The sequence below is a fragment of the Nothobranchius furzeri genome, chromosome 19, assembly GCF_043380555.1.
Source record: "Nothobranchius furzeri strain GRZ-AD chromosome 19, NfurGRZ-RIMD1, whole genome shotgun sequence".
NCBI lineage: Eukaryota > Metazoa > Chordata > Actinopteri > Cyprinodontiformes > Nothobranchiidae > Nothobranchius > Nothobranchius furzeri.
In genome coordinates, this window is record NC_091759.1 from 6,941,110 (window position 1) to 6,960,108 (window position 18,999).

At 38.9% G+C, this 18,999-nt stretch overlaps 3 protein-coding genes across 6 annotated transcripts; all 3 read right to left on the reverse strand.

The window, feature by feature from the left end:
• Positions 1-294: 294 nt before the first annotated feature.
• Positions 295-3,465, reverse strand: dnajc8 (DnaJ (Hsp40) homolog, subfamily C, member 8). 2 transcript variants are annotated; one of them, XM_054745087.2, is made up of 10 exons: positions 3,327-3,465; positions 3,184-3,244; positions 1,984-2,085; positions 1,808-1,864; positions 1,662-1,728; positions 1,400-1,494; positions 1,214-1,285; positions 948-1,039; positions 795-870; positions 295-724 (listed from the first exon to the last, which is right to left on the reverse strand). In XM_054745087.2, coding segments are annotated over exons 1-10 (744 nt in total). In that variant the 5' UTR covers positions 3,329-3,465; the 3' UTR covers positions 295-604. The 2 variants fall into 2 exon arrangements, with proteins under 2 accessions (XP_054601062.1, XP_015829032.1); XM_015973546.3 differs by lacking the exons at positions 3,184-3,244; positions 3,327-3,465 and adding an exon at positions 2,491-2,803.
• Positions 3,334-14,475, reverse strand: LOC107394555 (heterogeneous nuclear ribonucleoprotein R). Of its 3 annotated transcripts, XR_011517319.1 has the most exons (14): positions 14,325-14,475; positions 13,570-13,730; positions 13,323-13,441; positions 13,116-13,223; positions 12,908-13,021; positions 11,369-11,545; positions 10,564-10,699; positions 10,279-10,484; positions 9,633-9,782; positions 9,427-9,548; positions 8,816-9,354; positions 6,685-6,745; positions 3,711-3,767; positions 3,334-3,470 (listed from the first exon to the last, which is right to left on the reverse strand). XR_011517319.1 is itself a non-coding variant. In XM_054745083.2 (13 exons), exons 2-12 carry the CDS (start codon positions 13,724-13,726, stop codon positions 6,711-6,713), a joined length of 1,863 nt encoding a protein of 620 aa, XP_054601058.1. In that variant the 5' UTR covers positions 13,727-13,730; positions 14,325-14,475; the 3' UTR covers positions 3,541-3,767; positions 6,685-6,710. The 3 variants fall into 3 exon arrangements, 2 of the variants coding, with proteins under 2 accessions (XP_054601058.1, XP_015829027.1); XM_054745083.2 differs by lacking the exon at positions 3,334-3,470 and having other exon boundaries at positions 3,541-3,767; XM_015973541.3 differs by lacking the exons at positions 3,334-3,470; positions 3,711-3,767; positions 6,685-6,745 and having other exon boundaries at positions 7,949-9,354.
• A 580-nt stretch (positions 14,476-15,055) lies between these two features.
• On the reverse strand, positions 15,056-18,039 carry atp5if1a (ATP synthase inhibitory factor subunit 1a). Its single transcript, XM_015973547.3, has 3 exons — positions 17,646-18,039; positions 15,426-15,538; positions 15,056-15,336 (listed from the first exon to the last, which is right to left on the reverse strand). The coding sequence occupies exons 1-3, from the start codon at positions 17,850-17,852 to the stop codon at positions 15,195-15,197; spliced, it is 462 nt and encodes a 153-aa protein (XP_015829033.2). The 5' UTR covers positions 17,853-18,039; the 3' UTR covers positions 15,056-15,194.
• Between the last annotated feature and the right edge of the window lie 960 nt (positions 18,040-18,999).

The following is an 18,999-nucleotide window of genomic DNA, read 5'->3' on the forward strand; positions in this document are numbered from 1 at the left end:
AGCGGTACTTCTGATTTAAAAAATGCTCATGACATATGTGGAGTAACCAGGTAGGTAGGTTTTAACGTTGCAAATCTGCAACGCCGGCCTCCAGACGGTTAATACAAGCAAAAATATTTTTACACATCTGAGATGACATGGATGCCACGCTGGCATCCGAAAAACTAAACCTGGGGTTTTCCTACCTCCAAGACTTTTTGATTTGTCACCCATGTACAGATTAGTAAATGAAACTAAAACCTTTATTCATCTGCTGAATTTTCAAAGAAGTTACAGAAATTTTACACTCAGGTCTGTAGATCGTGGCAAACTAAACTGGTAAAGACCAAGCTTTATTAAGTTAAAGAAAAGCAAATACACTCATTTCTCATCAGTGAAGATGCATCAACTCCTTACACAACAGAGGTATGACCGCTGGCTTCAACTCACAAATATGTACATTAGAAAATGAAGTACAAAACAACAGTTTGTCAGAAGTAACTTGCCGTACTTGTATCCAGGTGAAAGTTACACATGGGACTACAGAACACAAGGTGACAATACACAGAAGATGCATTTTTACTTTAACAAGATTCATTTTCTTCTACAACTCAGTCTTCCACCGTCACTCCCGCTGTTCCATCTTAACTTTAGGGGGCTTGAGAAATGACCTGCTCTTTTTCTCTTTGCTCTTCCCTTTAGACTGGAAGGTTCTCCAACTGTCCACCCGCCCATCTCTCGATTCCTGCAAAATGTCAAACATTTAAAAAATGCCAGCTTGTATGCATGAGCTAAACTGTCGGACAAGGTCCCACCTCAAAATTTTTCTGCCATTCTCTGTCCCGCTTAGCCTTCTCAGCAGTCTCAATTTCTTCTTCTCTTGCCCTTTTTCTGTTTAGGAAAATAACATTTAATATTAAAGAGGCGTTCAGAAACACAAAAACAGCTGCCTGCAACAACCAGGTTACCTTTCATGCATGTCCTTTGCTTCCCTTTCCTTCCTCTTGATTTCCAGCTCTGCAAAAAGCTTCATGGTCTGTTTGTATACGGCTTGTCTGAACTTAAACAAAAGAAGAAAAAAAAAGAAAATCAAGGCTTCTTTTAAACACTGAATTATTTTCCAATATGCACATATTTTATTTTTAATTATTAAATGTTTCATTTATATATATATAAAAAATTACAAAATATTGCAATTATTGACACCTTCACTAGGTTAATTCAACAGACTTACCACTTCAGGGTCATCCTCCTCCACATCCTGTGACTTCCCATCCTTTTTCAGTTGTTTTTTTTTCTGCTTTACCTGTTATTGAAACAATGCACAAATTTACCAGACTGATTAATGTTGAGTGGGGGAAGAAGGAGGCAAAAGTTAGCTTTTTTTTTCTGGAGGTAGGTCAACATGGAACCCACTAACCATATGCTCGACATACTCTTTTCCTGCTTGAATCACATCAACAGCTCGTTTCTTCTGCTCTGGCTCCAAAAGCAGTTTGTATGATTTATCCACAACTGGAAAACAATTAAGTTACTGCACTGCGATGACCCGCAAAATATCGAAAGCTGCTGTATTTGCAACCTCAATAAGTGAAATTTGTACAAATAAAAACAAGACAATCCAATGTGAAAATAAAAATACAACTAATTGTACAAAATTTAAAAACCTACTTATTTTTTACCTTCAAAAGCCTTCTGTGCTCGGTCAGGATCATCCTGATTTTTGTCTGGATGGACTAAAATGGACAGCTGAGGAGAGGATTAAAGACGTAGGCTATATGCAATAAAAATGTTTTTGCATAAACTAAAGATGAAAATGTGTTCTTACTGCACGAAATCTTTTCTTCAGTTCATCATCTGTTGCTTCTGGATCGATCTGCAACACCTAAAATGTAGAATAAATAAATAAAAATCCTTTAGTTTTATTTACATTGGATGGATCATCAATGAATGGATGAATATATATACATAAAAAAATGAAACATTTGTGATCCAGTATGTTACCTCAAAAGGGTTGAGATTAAAGTAGGAAGATCCAGGTCTGAGCAGCCTGTCAATCTGTTGTTTAGAAGTTAACACAGAGTCTCTCTTCTCAATCTGCTTTACCTGTTGTGATAAAACAGAATCCCATGAAAACAAATCCAACGCTGCATTCCCATTAGTTTTTCCTCAGTGAGTGTAATGTTTATGGAAAATTAAAGGATGCTAACGCTAACAAGAATGACACACGCTGAATGAATTTACAAACACCCGGGTGAAGAATTTGTAGGTTTATAGGAAATGTTGAAGCGACTTTAATCAACTTTACACACGACTATGGGATAGGTTTCGACTACCTGGCTGTTTCCACACAAAAATAACGTAGCTACAAAACATCTCCAACAATGTTAGCATCTTGTTAGCCGAAGGCCTCGTATGCAGTGTACATGAGAAGCTATGGTTTAATACCAGAAACTATTCCATTACATCCGAAACTGTGAAATTCATCAAATAGTAGGAATTATGTTGTACCTCCGTGTAAAAGTTTTGAAATAATTCATCCGACACATTTTGAGAGGAGGGCTCTCCCGGTTCTCCCCCGGCGGCTGCCATCTTCACCCGGGTTTACGTGTGACGCAGCGTGTCATGTGACCGTGTGTTCCCAAACGGAACGTCCTTCCTCACTTTGAATGCTTTCTTTACGTTTTACTGAACTGCCGTATTTAAAGAAATTGCAGATTTTCGGTAAACAATATTATCAAATAAATTGCGCTCTCAGAGCAAACAAAATGCAGCTGCTGCCAAACGACTCACATTTTCACGACCAGCTACATGCAGCCTAGCTACATAGCATAGCTAAAACCTAGCAGCTATTGAATGATGCTGAAAACGAAACTGGCTTCATCATAACAGGCACCTGGCCATGTTGGACGTTATTCATTTATCTCCAGTCATGTTAAAAGCAGTTCATTTACAGACTCAAATTGCTGTTGCTCAGGCTCTGAGGCTTGCAATCCCCCTTTTAAAATTTCTGGAAGCATCAGTGAGTCTGAGGAGATCTAAAATACTTAGTTTAATACTTAGTTTAGCAGCCTTTCCACCTATATGACTGAGGGCACTATTCTTTAAAAAAAGACTTGAAAGGAAATACCACATGGTCCATATCAATATTAAATAAATTTGCACAAACCAAGACATTTATTTGAGTATTTGCAATTTCTGTACAAGAAATCTGTTGAGGAAGATGAATCTGAAGGTGTAGTGCGGCACATCCTCCTTTTCAGCCCTAAATGAGAACATTTGTAATAATCAACAAGTTGGTGTGACATTTACATTAATTTACAACAAAAGGTTTTGCTATTTCTCACATTCGACCTTCAATCGACTGCAGGGAGGACAGCAATCCAGCTGGCAGAACCTCCTGGACTTTGGTGTGGGCGAGTCCATTCTGAAGTGTCTGAAATCCTGCAGCGGTTCTGCTTTGCACCCTTTGCAATTACTGTGACCTGGAACTTAAAAAGAAAATGTCCACAGACAGACATGCCAAAAAAAAAAAAATCTGGCAAAGGTTCTCAATTTAAGCTCAAACCCAACAAATGTTCAGAAAGATGGATACTAATGCCTTTAATAGTTATTACATCTGTATTTACAATAAAGCTTATTCATAAAAACAGTAAACCTGACATCCAAGGATTTAATTCCGCTAAATAGCATGATGTCTTTCTGAGCATTAGTTGGTAGTGAAACCTTACCAATCAGTCCCTTCCATTTCTGTGAACTCAGTCACATGGGCGCGAGCAGCTTACTGCCTGGTGACAAGAGGCAACATATAGACACATTTCTGAAATGAAAAGTTGTTTAAGGACACTAGAGTATCTCAAATAGCTTTAGTTTGGTTCCTATGGCCCAGTTGTACCTGTGAAGTTATGCAGCCCTCACACTGCCATCTAGTGGTTTCAAAAGCTAAAAGTCTATTCTATTAATTCTTTTCACTTAATTGTGCAGAAACGTGATGGGCATCTTATTCATTTTAAATAAAATGAATAACAAGGGCCTAATACACATTTTATGTTGCAAAAAAAAAACAACACACACACCAGATGTGTTAAAGAGCTGCTTTAGCTACAAAACATCCTTGACACTTTGGCTCAATTAAAAACCCGCACTGTCTGTTTTTCCACCTCTGCCCCCTGGTTCACATCTAACCTCAGAACATTAAAAGGTGAAGGACGCCAGCTGGAGCGCCTCTACAAGAGAACGAGCTTCTCTATACACAAAGACCTGTACATCGCCCACCTAGCCCGTTATAAGGATTCTATTTCTCATACCAAATCAGATTACTACTCCAATCTCATCAACTATAACAATGGAAACTCCAAAACTCTTTTTTCAATCCTCCATAACATTTTCCACTCTCCCTCCATACTCCCCCCTCACCTCTAGTCCACTGACACCTGCAATAGCCTTCTTTCCTTTTTAACCATAAAATCACCCAAATTCACCAGTCTTAGCCCGGCTGACCCCCACGCACTTCCCCCTGACGATATCACGTTTTTTGAATCCTTCTCAGTTCCTGGTGCCTCTTATATCTCGGATTTAATATGCAAATCCAGGCCCACTACCTGTCAGCTTGACCCACTCTCATCTACCCTGGTTAAATCATGCCCCTCATCCCTGTTACCCTTCATCTGCTCCATCATTCACACCTCCCTCTGGACTGGAATCGTTCCCTCAGCCTTTAAAACTGCAGCTCTAACCCAGTTTCTCAAAAAGCCCGGCTCAGACGCAACCAATTTCAATAACCTTCGTCCCATCTCCAATTTACCATTTATCTCCAAGATACTTGAAAAAGTTGTTGCTAACCAACTACACTCTCATCTATCCAGCAACTCCCTCTACGAAGTCTTCCAGTCTGGTTTCCGCCCCCACCACAGCACAGAAACGGCTCTGATCAAAATCACAAACGACCTCCTTCGAGCCGCAGACTCTGGCCAGATCTCCATCCTCATCCTACTCGATCTCAGTGCAGCATTTGACACCATCTCACACACAGTTCTAATCCATAGACTATCCACCATCGGCATTTCAAAAACTCCTCTAAATTGGTTCAAATCATATCTATCTGATCGCACTCAATTTGTCCAACTGCGCACCTTCCGCTCTAACCCCAAGCCAGTTACCTCTGGAGTTCTCCAGGGCTCAGTCTTAGGTCCCCTTCTCATCATAATCTACTTACTCCCACTTGGCAATATCTTCAGGAAATTTAATATTCATTTTCACTGCTATGCCGATGACACCCAGCTCTACTTCTCTACCCAACCAAACCCCCCGCTCCCTTCATCCTCCCTTCTCAGTTGCCTCACCGAAGTCAAATCCTGGTTTTCTTCTAACTTTCCACAGCTCAACAGCAGTAAGACTGAGATCCTCCTCATTGGCACCAAGTCATCTCTAAGACCAGTTCCTCCTCACTCAGCTTCGACAACACCACACTTCTCCCCACCGCCAAAGCTAAGAGCTTGGGTGTCATCTTAGACAACATCTTATCCTTCATTCCTCATATTAACAACACAATAAAAACTGCTTACTTTCATCTTCACAATATCAATCAGCTCCGCCCCTCCCTCAGTCAGCACTCCACTGCTATTTTGGTCCACAGCCTGGTCACCAGTCGCATCGATTACTGAAATGCCCTCCTCTCCGGTTTCCCTCTAAAATCACTCAACAAGCTACAGTCAGTCCAAAATTCAGCTGCCCGGATAATCACCAAGACCTCCACTTTTGATCACATCACCCCTGTCCTGCAACAACTTCACTGGCTCCCTGTCAAATACAGAACTGACTAGAAGATACTTCTTCATGCCTTTAAAGCCATCCATAATCCCGCTCCCCCTTATCTTTCTAATCTCCTTCACATTGTCACTCCCACTCGCTCTCTCTGATCATCATCTTCAATTTCCCTGTCTGTTCCTTGCACTCGTCTCTGTACTATGGGAGCCAGAGCTTTCAGCCACTCAGCTCCAAAACTCTGGAACACTCTACCGCCTTACCTCCGCAGTATAAACTCTTTCTCAACCTTCAAGTCTCAACTCAAAACTCACATGTTCCACCTGGCTTACTCATTGTAACTGTCCTCCTTCCATCTACTCTTTTTAGTCTATTATCCATTGTACTGCTCTGACTCTACCCTTGGGAAATACTCTTAGCACTTATTTCTTGTCGTTTGTATTGCTTGCTGTTCCTTATATTTTGTCTTGTACAGTGACCTTGAGGCCTTTGAAAGGCGCTTGAAATAAAATGTATTATTATTGTTAAATAAGAAATGCAGTTTTTTTTCAGCTAGCTTTTCATAATTCACTGAATATATATATATATATATATATATATATATATATATATATATATATTTTCTGGCCAAGGTATGCAGCAGGTGTTTGCATGGGTTCATATATTTTGGGCTTACCAAATCCTTGAATGCCTGATCATGGCAGTAAAAAAAAGGAAAAAAAACAACCCAGATTTGCCTCTTAAAAATCATTTTTCATATTTTCTCTTATTTTTAACCTGTAAAATAGACTCAACCACTCTCCTAGCAAACATCAAGATGTTTCAGAGGAGAGTTTATAAAGAGAGGGGAAAAAAAAGGAAACAATGGATTATGCCTTTTATCCCCAGTGGTCACAGTAAACTACAGAAGAGGAGACAGTACTCTGTGCAAGGCTAGCTCACCCTTGAGTACCGTTCAGGTGAGTTCCTCATTCTAGTGGTGCCGCTCTCGTTTCTTCTCCACCTAGGCAGGTTGGAATAAGAGGACAGACACATCAAACAAAAAAACAACATCATGATACCAACAGGTAAAGGCTAAGTTTTTTTTTTTGGTTGTTAGGTAAAAAAAAAAAAAAATTCTGAAAGGCTGTTTTCTGCTATGTAATCCTTTTTGATGGACAGATCCTTGGTGTCTTCAAAAGGAGAAAAATTTGGTTAAGGTCGAAACAACTTTCTTTACAAAGATCAATTTCATGTAAAATGCGCTGCTCTGACCCCGGCTTTCCATTGGATGTGTAAGATGCGGTTTTCCCCAAGAGCTCTCTTCCCACTGGGAGCGTTTCGGACATGAAACCGCAGCAAAAGCGTTCCACGCAGCTGGTCATGAAAAGACCGGAGAATTGCAAGACCCCACATGTTTTCGGCAGTTTTGCAATGAGAAAACAGCAGCGTGTATTCAAAAAGGTCTGGTTTACTTTGTTTCGTTTACCTCGGCTACAGAGGTTTCACTGGTAAAAATGTACTAGTTGAGTAACTGTAAATCAACATGACTTTTATTTTGAAAGTTTCCAGATGTTTTACATAGCTTTCGTGTTTGACTTCCTGTCTTGATTGCTGAACTTGACGCATTCTGGAAACGTAACACGTAAAAATTAGAATCCAAAAGTGGAAAAGCACGCATCAACTTTAACGGTGACTACTAGCTGCATACTACGTTTCACGATTATTACGAATCCAATGGAAAGGCCAGGTGAGTGTGTCAACTTATTAGGGTTGAAGTGACAACTCACTATTTTCCAAACTTGTTCTTACTTTTAAAATTTTAGTGAAAGCTTTAATAGATGTCAGCCAATCTCCAACTACATCCACGTGAAAACAGTGTTGTGAATTTTGTATTAAATATAAAGTACACTGAGTATTTTCCTAGTGGCTGAAGACATTTACTGAAGGAGCATTAGCTCTACTGAAATGGGAACAACCTATGAGAATGGTAGCGGTCACCTTTACAGGATGAGTGTTCTTGTAAGGGGATCACAGCCATTTGGGCGAAACACTGAAGAATAAAGGGTTCAAATCCAACTCGACAAGCAGAACTCTCTAGTTCTTTAGTCTTTTGCACTGCTGACAAAATTTGACAAAAAAGATCTTCCGAATGTGACAATTGGAGGTTATGGATCAAATCAAGTAGTGAAGGACAAACACTGAATTTGAGTATTTGACAATTGACTGATGCTCAGCTGAGTTTTATTGAAACTGAACAAAACGGAAAAGTTATAAATACAAATAACATCAGAGAACAAACTGCTATGGCTCTTAAGGTCAGCCAAACCAAATTCTACCGGGCAAGTTTAATGAAAACAAGGAAGTTATGGTATCAGTTAAAAAAACAAATAAACACAATTCGTCTATCTCTAGAAATGCTATGCATACACTTCGAACAATACAAAACTTTGATTTCTTCCTTCTTGTGGATTCTTTTCTCCACCCTCGCAAAAAATGATGTATGAAGCTATAACGATATGCATTTATTTACAAGCAAATCCCTAAGCAACTACAAGAAACCACAAATTAAGGGAGTACAAGAATGGGGAGGGGGACATGGACAAAAAACTTAAGGACATATGCATTTTTTGACGTCCTCTCAGATATTTTAAAACGAATGTCCACTTTTTTTTGTTAACGTTCTTTGTTGGTTTTAAAAAAAACAGGAACAAAAAGTAACAATAAAAGCGTAAATTTTTTGCAATTTTTGTAAAGACACGTCCAAATGAGACTGTAGCAGGAAGAAATGATTCACCTCAAGGGGTACGTTCATTTCTTCAGCCAAAAACATTTCCAGCCAATCATCTTGAGCCAATTCTGCAGTGTGTCCATTTTTTCTGAGATACGTACAGATCTTTTTTTTTCACACGTGATGAAGAATAAAAAGTCAATCAAAAATTGTGGCCAATCTCCTGATTTTTTTTTTCTTTTTATTGTTGTTTTCCTCTTTTTTTGTTGTCGTTGCCAAATACCTTTTGGTGCATCTACTTCCACTGTTGCCCATAAGAATCCTGTGAAAACTCCATGGTGTCATTACTGTAACCATAGTTACCGGAATAGTCGGCCCCCTGCTGCAAGGGCTGCTGGGCGATGGGCTGGGACCCCCAGTTCTGCTGGTTGTTGGTCTGGCGGCGCTTGGAGTCGGGCTGGGTAAACACATCTGCCTTCCTCTTTCCGCCAACGTTCCCGCCACGATTACCCCTGGCACCGCGAGGACCACGGCCCCTCTGAGGTTGGAAAGGGGTTCCACGTCCTCCTCGAGCGCCACGTGGACCTCCAAGGGGTGGCCCCCTTTGTGCAAAGCCACCCCGACCTCGTGCTGTTGGAGCCCCGCGAGCCCTAGGTGGTGGAGGTCCACCCCTGCTGGGGCGAGTACCACGACTCCTCATGCTGTACACATCTTCATAGCCGTAGTAAGGGTCCTCATAGCCACCGCGGTAGTCGTGATAATCGTAGCCATAGTAATCGTCATAGTAATCGTCATAGCCATAGTAATCAGGTGGATAGGCATAGCCTCCCCGGCCACCACGACCCCTTCCTCTGCCTAGTGATGGCATGCGTGGAGGTGGGTAGTAGTAGTAGTCATCATACCTGCAGGATGAAAATTTCATGAATATGTTGTTCTGGGCAACTGACCAACCACATGTTTCCATTTAGGCTCACCCGCCACTCCTGGTGGTCTGCCGAGCTGCTTGGCGCTCTTTCCTTTTCTTGTCTGGGGGCTTTGCCAAAACAATCTCAATTACCTCACCTCCAAGCTCCTTCCCATTCATCTCATCCATAGCCTGTCAAAGAGCAAACCATCACTGTCAAGTACCGAGAAACATGACGCACTAGTATTACGCTGATTATTTCATAAAAAAACCCACCTTTACAGCAGCATCCCTATCTTCAAAATGGACAAAAGCATAGTCTTTCAACTTTTTCACCCGTTCCAGCTTCCCAAACTGGGAGAAGGTTTTCTCCAGAAGTTCTTCAGTCACAGCTGTAGCCAGCTTCCTGACAAAAAGCACTTTTACCTAAGATCACAGAAAACAATTTAGTCTTTTATTTAGGAACATAAGAAAATATCGAAACAGCAATATATTGCTATATTATTTCCTGCAATATTACATCGATATTCAAAAGCCGTGTATGAAGTTTCTGGAAGAATTTGCATGCAAACATTTGTTTACTTTCTTTTCTTTTGGTGCAATTCAAATGCTGACCACTAGCCAGCAGCAGTGTGCAATGGGTTTTGTTGCCACCTCTGAAATTTAAATCCCTCTACTATGGTTCAGATACCTCATGTTAAACATGTTACGTATCAGTTTGGACTGTTTATTGAATTTTCCTACAATAAATTCAATCTAAAAAACTTGCTAATAATGTCTGGCCGAATGTATCACAATACATCGTATTGTCTACCCTGTATTGTGATTCGTATCGTATCGCCAGATTTTCATCGATACACATCCCTATTTTTAACGCTGGGAGCTGGGGAATGATTTTCTGAAGAAAACATGGACTACTGACCTTGGCCATGACTTCTGGGTCTGGTTCAGCAACAGGGTCAGCCCACTCCACTGTCACAGGGTTGCCCCACACTTTGACCTTCCCACTCATTAGGCGGCGACGTGCCTGTGCTGCAGACTTGTGATCCTCGTACTCCAGAAAACAGAAACCGCGGTTTTTCTTCTTGTCATCTGGCTGGTGATACAGTATCACATCCTGCAGACCCTCTGTGGGGTGAAAAAAAACAAGCCTTCCAGTATTGTCAAGATTGGTTTGATAAAATCTATAACTGCACTCAAAACAAACCTGTCACTTTCCCAAAGTCCTCCAGTATACTTTCCCGTGTCTTGTTCTTGGGAATGGATCCAACAAACAAGCGATTGTTTGCAACAGATATACAAACTCCCAAGTACTTGCCAGGGCGAATTTCATGGTTATCACACTGAAAACAAATAAGAAAGGTAAAAAAAATTTCACACAACAGACACGGAATTTCTTATAAAACACAATTATCCATCTTTTGCTATGGGCTTACATGTATCTTTAATAAAGTGAACTAGCTACTATCTTAAAGGGGAACTAGGCAGTTTTGCTGGCTTTTAGCACCCCCCAGTGTTCGTTTGTCGAACCGAAAGCAAAACCTATTTCCTCGCTGTGCATTTGTCTTTTTAACACCTTAATCGAAATGTTGAAATGTCTCCTCATCCTTCATTAGTGTCTACAGGAGTGACTCATCACTAAACTTAACAAATCGGCTGTGTTCATGATCTAAAACATGCAGGAAATGTGCTGGAACCAGACTGCAGTGCCAGGTATTTCAGCTACATTTTTTAAAATCCCAACAGAGCAGCCCACGAATCAGAAGTTGAAAGTGGAATATTTTGGTCACAATAGGAGCTGAGTGGCCTTTCATTAATTCAATTCAATAATACTTTATTAACCCCAGAGGGAAATTAGAGCCTGTAAAAGGTCATTTTAGCACATACTGGCTCATGAAAATTATTTTAAAACTACGAAAAAGTTGCAAAGTATCCCTTTATATAAATGTTCTTGTGTTATTAGGAACTGAAATTTGACTAGTGTTTTTTTTGTATTATAGAGTAAGACTTACTAGCTTCACAGCCTTTTGTGCGTCATCTTTATTGCAGTATGTGATGAAAGCATAACCTCTGTTCTGACCAGACAGGGGGTCCATCATTAACCTGAGGTCCCAGATGGCACCAGCAGACTCAAACAGAGGCACAAGCTCATCTTCATAAAGATCCCTGGGGATTTTCCCAACAAACACCTGAATAAAACAAAAGAAACAAACACACCATCAATGATATCAGCATCTAACTGAGTGAAAATTAGAAACAAAGTGTTTTTAAGTAGTGGATTGGTGTAGTCAACTAAAAGTCCAAGTCCAACCTAATAGTCCATTTCCAGAAATCACTAGATTAACAATTTGGGCACATTTTCAAATGTCTTTCATATTTTAGTTATAATTAAGATCAAAGCTCTGCTGCATTTTGGTCACCATGTATGAACAGAGTTTGCAGAAAATTTCATCACTTTATATATATATATATATTAGGGCTAGGGGTAAACGATTATTTTTAAAACGATTATTCTGACGATTATTTTATCGAATAGTCGACTATTCTAATGACTATTTAGAAAATTAATCTAATGATTATTTTTCTATTGCACAATTAACAAAAACCAGAAAATCTCAAATAAATTCCTCAAAAAGAATTGATAAATTCTTACTGTAAGAGAATAAACACTACAGGCCTTCCATTTTGTATAACACTGTGTTTATTGTGTTGGTTGGTTATGTTCTGATGACGTGTAGAACTTGGGAGTGCAGGCTGCTGCCTGAGAGGTGGTAGAAGATGGAGTGTCTCCATGCTGCTTTGTTTTGGTCACTTATGTGCGTGAGGCGAGTGGTCTTACGGGTTAAACCAAACTCAGGTGATATTTTACACTAAACCGAAAACCCACAACACTCTAAATGTAATAAAAGGGAGATCTACACCACAAAAAATATGAACTCTAAACCAAAACGTAACAGCTTATCCCAACGCAAGAAGCTGTTAGCGAAGATGCTAACAGTAGCTTTACCAACATTAAGTTCAAGTTACCAAGTTTAAATAAACCAAAAACACCCAGCAGCAAACAGACCAGCATGGAGGAGAGACTGCTACCACCAAAACAGCTCTCCTCATGTCTGAAAGAAGCTCCTTAATGAAGGGAGAAGCGCTCCCGGTGATTTTCTACATCTGCGATAGACACGAAGCAGCGCATCTGACCCCGGAAGTTGTTGTCCGTTGCCGGGAGACGAAGGGGCAAAACAGGAAAATAATCTAGTAGTGGACGGACGTTGTTCCGGGTCTTCGGTATTTGGCGGAGATGTTAGTGAAGGCGGAGAAGAGGGCGAACTAGAGGAAGAACAGGCAGATTCCTCCTCTATTTACAAACTCCTGGGGATGCAAAAAGTGGGCGCGGTGCGTCGACTTCCGGATCTGACGTCGACAAATTTTTAGAATCGAGCCGTCGACTTCGTCGAGGCTTCGCTACAGCCCTAATATATATATATATATATATATATATATATATATATATATATATATATATATATATATATATATATATGAAGCACTCCTACCTCAGTTCCAATCCCTGGTTGTGAGCCTGTGTATACGTCCTCAGGTGGAGGGCCTCCATATTTTCTCTGCCCTGTAGTCACGTCCAGAGTGTATCCTGTCCTCTCCAACAGAGACTTAAAACAAAAAACAATAACTAAACATTAGTTTCAGATCTAACTTTAAAGCTCACTTTTAACATTTCATACAAATGTGCATAAAATAATTCACCTTTATTTTGGACTCATCTGGACCCTTGGTGGACTCTTGTACCTTGCTTCCTTGTTTTTCCCTCTGTCTGTATGTTTTCATGACTCCACAAAGGAACGCACTTTTATTCTACAAAAAAATTATATAAATACAAATGAAACATAAAGCACTTTGGATACAATCACAGCTTCAGACAAATATTAAAATGTTACCTATAAACATGAATACCTGCACATGAGATAGGTCACTCTCTTTGAATTGCTGCAGCACCGTGAGCGCTCCCTCTTCATTGAACTCTCGCAGAGCATCAATGGCCCTTTCGTCCAAGTCAACATAAGCCACCAAGCCTACAGTAAATTTTATATACATATGTAAAAACACATACACACACACACATATAAAACAAAATGTCAAACAATTTGGAGACATATATATATATTTTAATTTAGCAGCTCATTTTGGAGCGATTACTGACCTGTCTGGAAGATGTTATCTAGACTTTCAGCGACTTTCTGAGGCAGCCCAGCATCAAGTAGTGTTTGGTAGTTTTCTGTGTGTGTTATTGACACATCCATTGGCTCTTCTTCCTCCTTTAATGGAGCAGAACTCCCATTCACCTCAGCAGCAGCCATTCCTCTGCAATATAGCAATCAAGAGAGACATGTCTTTTGATTAATCTGCATTTGCGTAATTATTTTACTTATAAAATCTAGAGATCATATAATAATTTGCGTTTTCAGCCTGTAGCAAACAAAAAATACTCTCACTTCATAGATTTCTTGCTTTTTGATCGCAACTGCTGACATTTGCTAATTCAATTAATTAAAATTGTTGTATATGCTATTAAATGAAGGATGAGATATAATATATATATATATATATATATACACGTTTACATAAAAAATAGCCAGGTTTTCAAAAAGAAACAACAGATAGCTACAGCCCCGCCTCCTTCGCATGCAGCCCGCTAACTAGCCAGATAAATACGTTTAATTCTGATATTTACATGCACGTTTTAAAAGAAAACGAACTCAATTAAAACTTAACAGAAGATTTAATGACTATATTTCAAAGCAAGATGGGGATTTCAAAATGTGCCTTTTCAAGTAGCAGCGATAGTTAGCCAAAAAGCTAACTATCGAAGCTTACGCGCAGGCCTCGCGGTGCCGACAAACGCCTCTCACATATCAAACACATAAAAGGTCCAAACTGATAGTTAGCAAAACTTACCAGCCTGATTCAGGAAGCCAATTACACCGTGGTTTAGCGCGCGAAATTATTAATTTTATTAACGAACGAAAATGCCCAAACAAAGTGTACTTATATCTCTACCACGAGACAATTTTTCCAGACACCAACGGTCTCGTCGTCGGCTCGCCCGAACAACGCAACCGCTCAGCAAATATCGCGAGACCAGAACGAGAAATCATTGAAGGGGGTTTCATGAGAATCATGGCTGCCGTGGTTTCTGTTTCGCAGATACGAACAAAAATAAAACGAAAAACTACGTATTAGCAGGCAATACTTGCGGTGAAGTTGTGATCCCGACTTCTTATATTCATTTCGCAGCATAACGAATCAATTTTGTGATTTCATGAGTATTTTCTGGTCCATTTGTATTTTGTCTGTTTAATTGAATTATCCTCGTTTTGTTGTACTTTTACACTAAAAAACAAAACATGCAGTGTGACTGCAACAGGTAATTTTACTTCTACTTAAAATGCACGATATCTGTATGCAGATAGTTATTTTCTCAAATTTTAAACTGATGTTCAAGATTCTGTTGAAAGTATGGAAAACATACGTTCACAACACTGATGATGGAAAAGAATGCTTCCTTTTTATCCAACTGCTGAAAAGGGATTTTGATTATCTTGGAAGAAACAAATGCACATGTTTTGAACACCAAGCCAAATGTTTAAAAATCCAAAGCGAATTAAATGCATATTTTGACAATGTAGGAAGATTAATCACTTTATTATTTCAGCATGATGAGTCAGAAGGACCTTTCATGACTAAGACCTGCAGAAAGTACAAGTGATAACGACATGTTCACAAGCGGTTCTACTCAGGAAAGAATTGACAGTTGGCCTCTCCCCCTTAATCGTCGTGCGTGAGCTTTCTGATTTTGCCCTTGTGGCGGTCGATCTCCTTCTGTAGGCGTTCAATCTCCTTTTTGTGGTGCTCGATCTCTTCTGAATGATGCTTCCTTAGTGCCTCCAACTGCTCCCGTTCCTTCTGCCTGCAAACAAATGCAACACAGAGACGGTCAAGAAAACACAATACAATGAAAGTAGTAGTACAGTATTATCACTATGCCTGGCATCTCACCGGAAGTACAGCTCCTCCTCTGCTGCTTCTCGCTTTCCAAAGGCACCTCCTGCTGACCTCACATAGCCTCCACCACCACCACCTTTCCCTGCTCCCTTTCCCAATTCACCAAGCTGGAAAAAAACAATATTTTTATGTGATTGTAAATCTCACACTAGGAATGTGCTTTATTTTAACACTTTCGGTTATGCATCACATATCAAAATGTTTAATTAATCTAAGTTATGAGAATCCTCAAAATACCACCTGAAGTTCTTTGATATGAAGTAGGGCTGGACGATATGGAAAAAATGCCCATCACCACAATATTTTTCATATCAGCCAATACTGACCAAACTATTTTTGGCAATTTCTATTACCCTGTATTATTAGGGGAAATCTGAAGCATGCATTTCACACTAGCCGGTTCGGGTGCTAAAACAGATTAGTGATATTCTCAGACTTTGTTCGAACATGCATTTTATATCATTTAGAGTGCACCTTACATTTATCGGATGACTTTAAATAGCCTGTATATGTCAACACATTTGACACCGATGCAAGTTGCATTTTTCTCCATTTTTCTTCTTTTTTTCAGGACAGTAATTTTTTTATCTCAATTTTTCAGTGGTTACCTGATGTAAACATTAGCCATCAGCTTGTCCAGCTGCAACTTTTTAAAAATTCTTCCTTTGCATTTTTCCTTTGTCCTAATTTTATTGCAATATAATTAAAAATATATGTTCATCATTTTTGTGAAGTGCCTTGTGATTTCTATCTTGAGGCGCTATATGAAAAAAATGGTTTATTCTTCTACTGTGCTGTCTGTGTGGCTCTTTTCCAGCCTCATGATTGGTTCAACACAGAGCAACTCTAGAATTAAGCTATGTGAAAGGCTAATAAAAAAAAAGTATATAAACTTTTCATTTATTGAACTTTTAATCTGCCCCTTATATATGTATGTAGTTAATGAATTACCATCCAGCCCTAATATAAAGCATAGCAATCTACTTTAATGCATTCTAACCAGTTTTTAATACTTATTCAGTATGCTTATGGATATGTGTGTGTGTGTGCGTGCGTGGGTATACATGTATATATATTTGTGTGTGTAAATGAACATGTGTGTGGGTATACATGTTCTTATGTGTTTTTAGGTATTTTATTCTCATTTATTGTGGTTGTTGTCTGTTTTAGAGAGCGAACATCTACCGAAGACAAATTCCTTGTAAATGTAATTTTACTTGGCCAATAAATCTGAAATCTGAATCTTAACTGGACAGGATGAACAAAATGACTAAGATGATAAGGAGACAGGCAAACTTGCAAAGATGTGATCTGAACCTTATAAATAAGAAGAGATAATTACAAAAAAAGGATTGTCTGTTTAAACGCTGCAGTTGCTCAATATCTTTTTATATTATTATCTACTTTAGGCTTTTTTTTCGAGGTACAAGTCTAAACATGCACAAATTTAAAGCATGTTCAAACTAAATCTCTTGATAAATGACTGTCTGAAATACGGTAAGGCCTGCACGTGAATATCTGTTTATTTCCAGACATTTGCAAACACAAATGGCTATTTGTTGTTGGTTGATACATCATTTTAAAAGTGTACTGAACTGGTGTGGAGAAACAGACTAAATTTAGCAGACAAGGGCAAGCATTACTCTTTTGAATTACTATTATTGATGCCGTGTGTGTGTGTGTTTGGGGGAGGGGCAGATGCTATATGTGTCAAAGGTGGTGTGTAGGCAGCCATGCATAACATTACGGAGCAGGGCAAAAGGTCCACCGTGTCGCTAAAAATGTTGGAATAGTTTACGTAAATTTAAACATGGGTGTGAAAAAACTGTAAATGCAACAAATATTCGACTTTTATTCGAGCTGGACACGGTTAGTTGTAAGCCCTACACATTTCCTTGGTCAAGATAGTCAGTGATGAATATATATTAACGGGCAAGCTGTCAAAAATGAGCATGCACTATCAAAAAAGTCCTTAATCTTAGAAAATAAGTTTTATAGCTTTTAAAATTAATCCTGTAAATAATGTACTCTTTTTATAAATAAACGCATCCTTTTAGTTGAAGTTTGTTACTAGAAAAAACACACTGAGAGTTAAATAATGTCCAGTTAACCGCCTTTGTCCAACCATACATGTCTGAATGACGATGCTTACTTAAAAAAACAAAACAAAAACAAAAAACAAAAAGATCAAATTAAACCGATTTTCCCGCTTACCTGATCAGATCCCATTCTGATCTGAGAGGCGATGCAACTCCTCAAGTTTCCTCTCAAAAGAAGCCGTGCCATCACTTGTCTGAAACTATTAAAGCAACGAGACAGCAAAAAGACCTTCTTCTGGACCAACTGGGCCAACAACAGTAGTGGGTGAAAAAAGCGGAAATTTGAATGAAATGGGCGTGGAGACAAGTATGTGAGGGTCATGAATGTTCGGTGCTGCCATCGCACGGTTAGGAGGTGAACTGCGTTTATTTTTTAAATGAATCCGTTATTTTCAAAAATAAATAAATAATAATAATAAAAACAGGTTTTAATGAGCTTTTGCCTTTATTTTATACGCAACGTCCGTTTATTTTATTATACTTTCTTAAATCCTTTATTGAAAATGAGAATAATTATTGTGTAAATCATACAGAAATTAGAATTTTTTTTCTTTAAAGAATGGTGTCAATAAGCATTAAGTTAGTTGAAAAAAGTTGAATAAACATTTCGTTTCCAGTCACTTTCTGTGTTCTCTGTGAATAACTCGATACTGCTTGCTTGGTTGGTGATGCATTTTCTGTAGAATTAGAACAATAAACCTTAAACAACAAAAGTCAAAACTCATTTGAATTATACATTTCTTTTGGTATTTCACATTTTTTCTTTCATATTCAGCAGGCCCACTTTGCATTCTCTGAAAGACTTTGTGTAATCCTTACATAACACAACATTTTCAGAGTTTTTAAGTTGCAACATGAGTTCTCACTAATTTCTGAGGCATAATTCACATCGTGTGTCTTATTTTGAAAATCTTCCTGTGGGGAACTCCTTTCACTTCCAGCTTACCTGCTGTGTTTTCAGTGAAAGACTTGTAATTTTGAGGCTGCATTTCCCTACAATTAACCTCAATTACTGTGTGCAGGCAGGAAACTTTTAGTTGATCGTTTAAAACATCAAACCAATGGAATTGAGCACATTTATTCCCATAATGGATGCAAGCTGTGTCAGTTTTTATTTATGTTACATATTTTTCTGTTTCCTACTCTGAACTGGGCTGCACCAACATCTTGCAATTACTTTTCTCAGGTTCAGCTGAAAATGATCAACCCTTTCACATTTTCAGCAAACATTTTTGATTTGGTGGATTAAATTTCTTTTAATCATATGGATATTTTTCCAAATCTAAGAAATATAAGGGGAGGAAACATGTTTTTGCTGTTAATGTAATCAATTAAGGCTTCTGTTTGATGCCTATGAGCCACTCTCAGCACTACAAAGGGAAGCTTTGCACATTGGAGGTGGGTGTTCAGTGCAGATGACTCATACTGGAGTTCCATTGATGAAGATCACCCCAAAGTCCGACAATGCT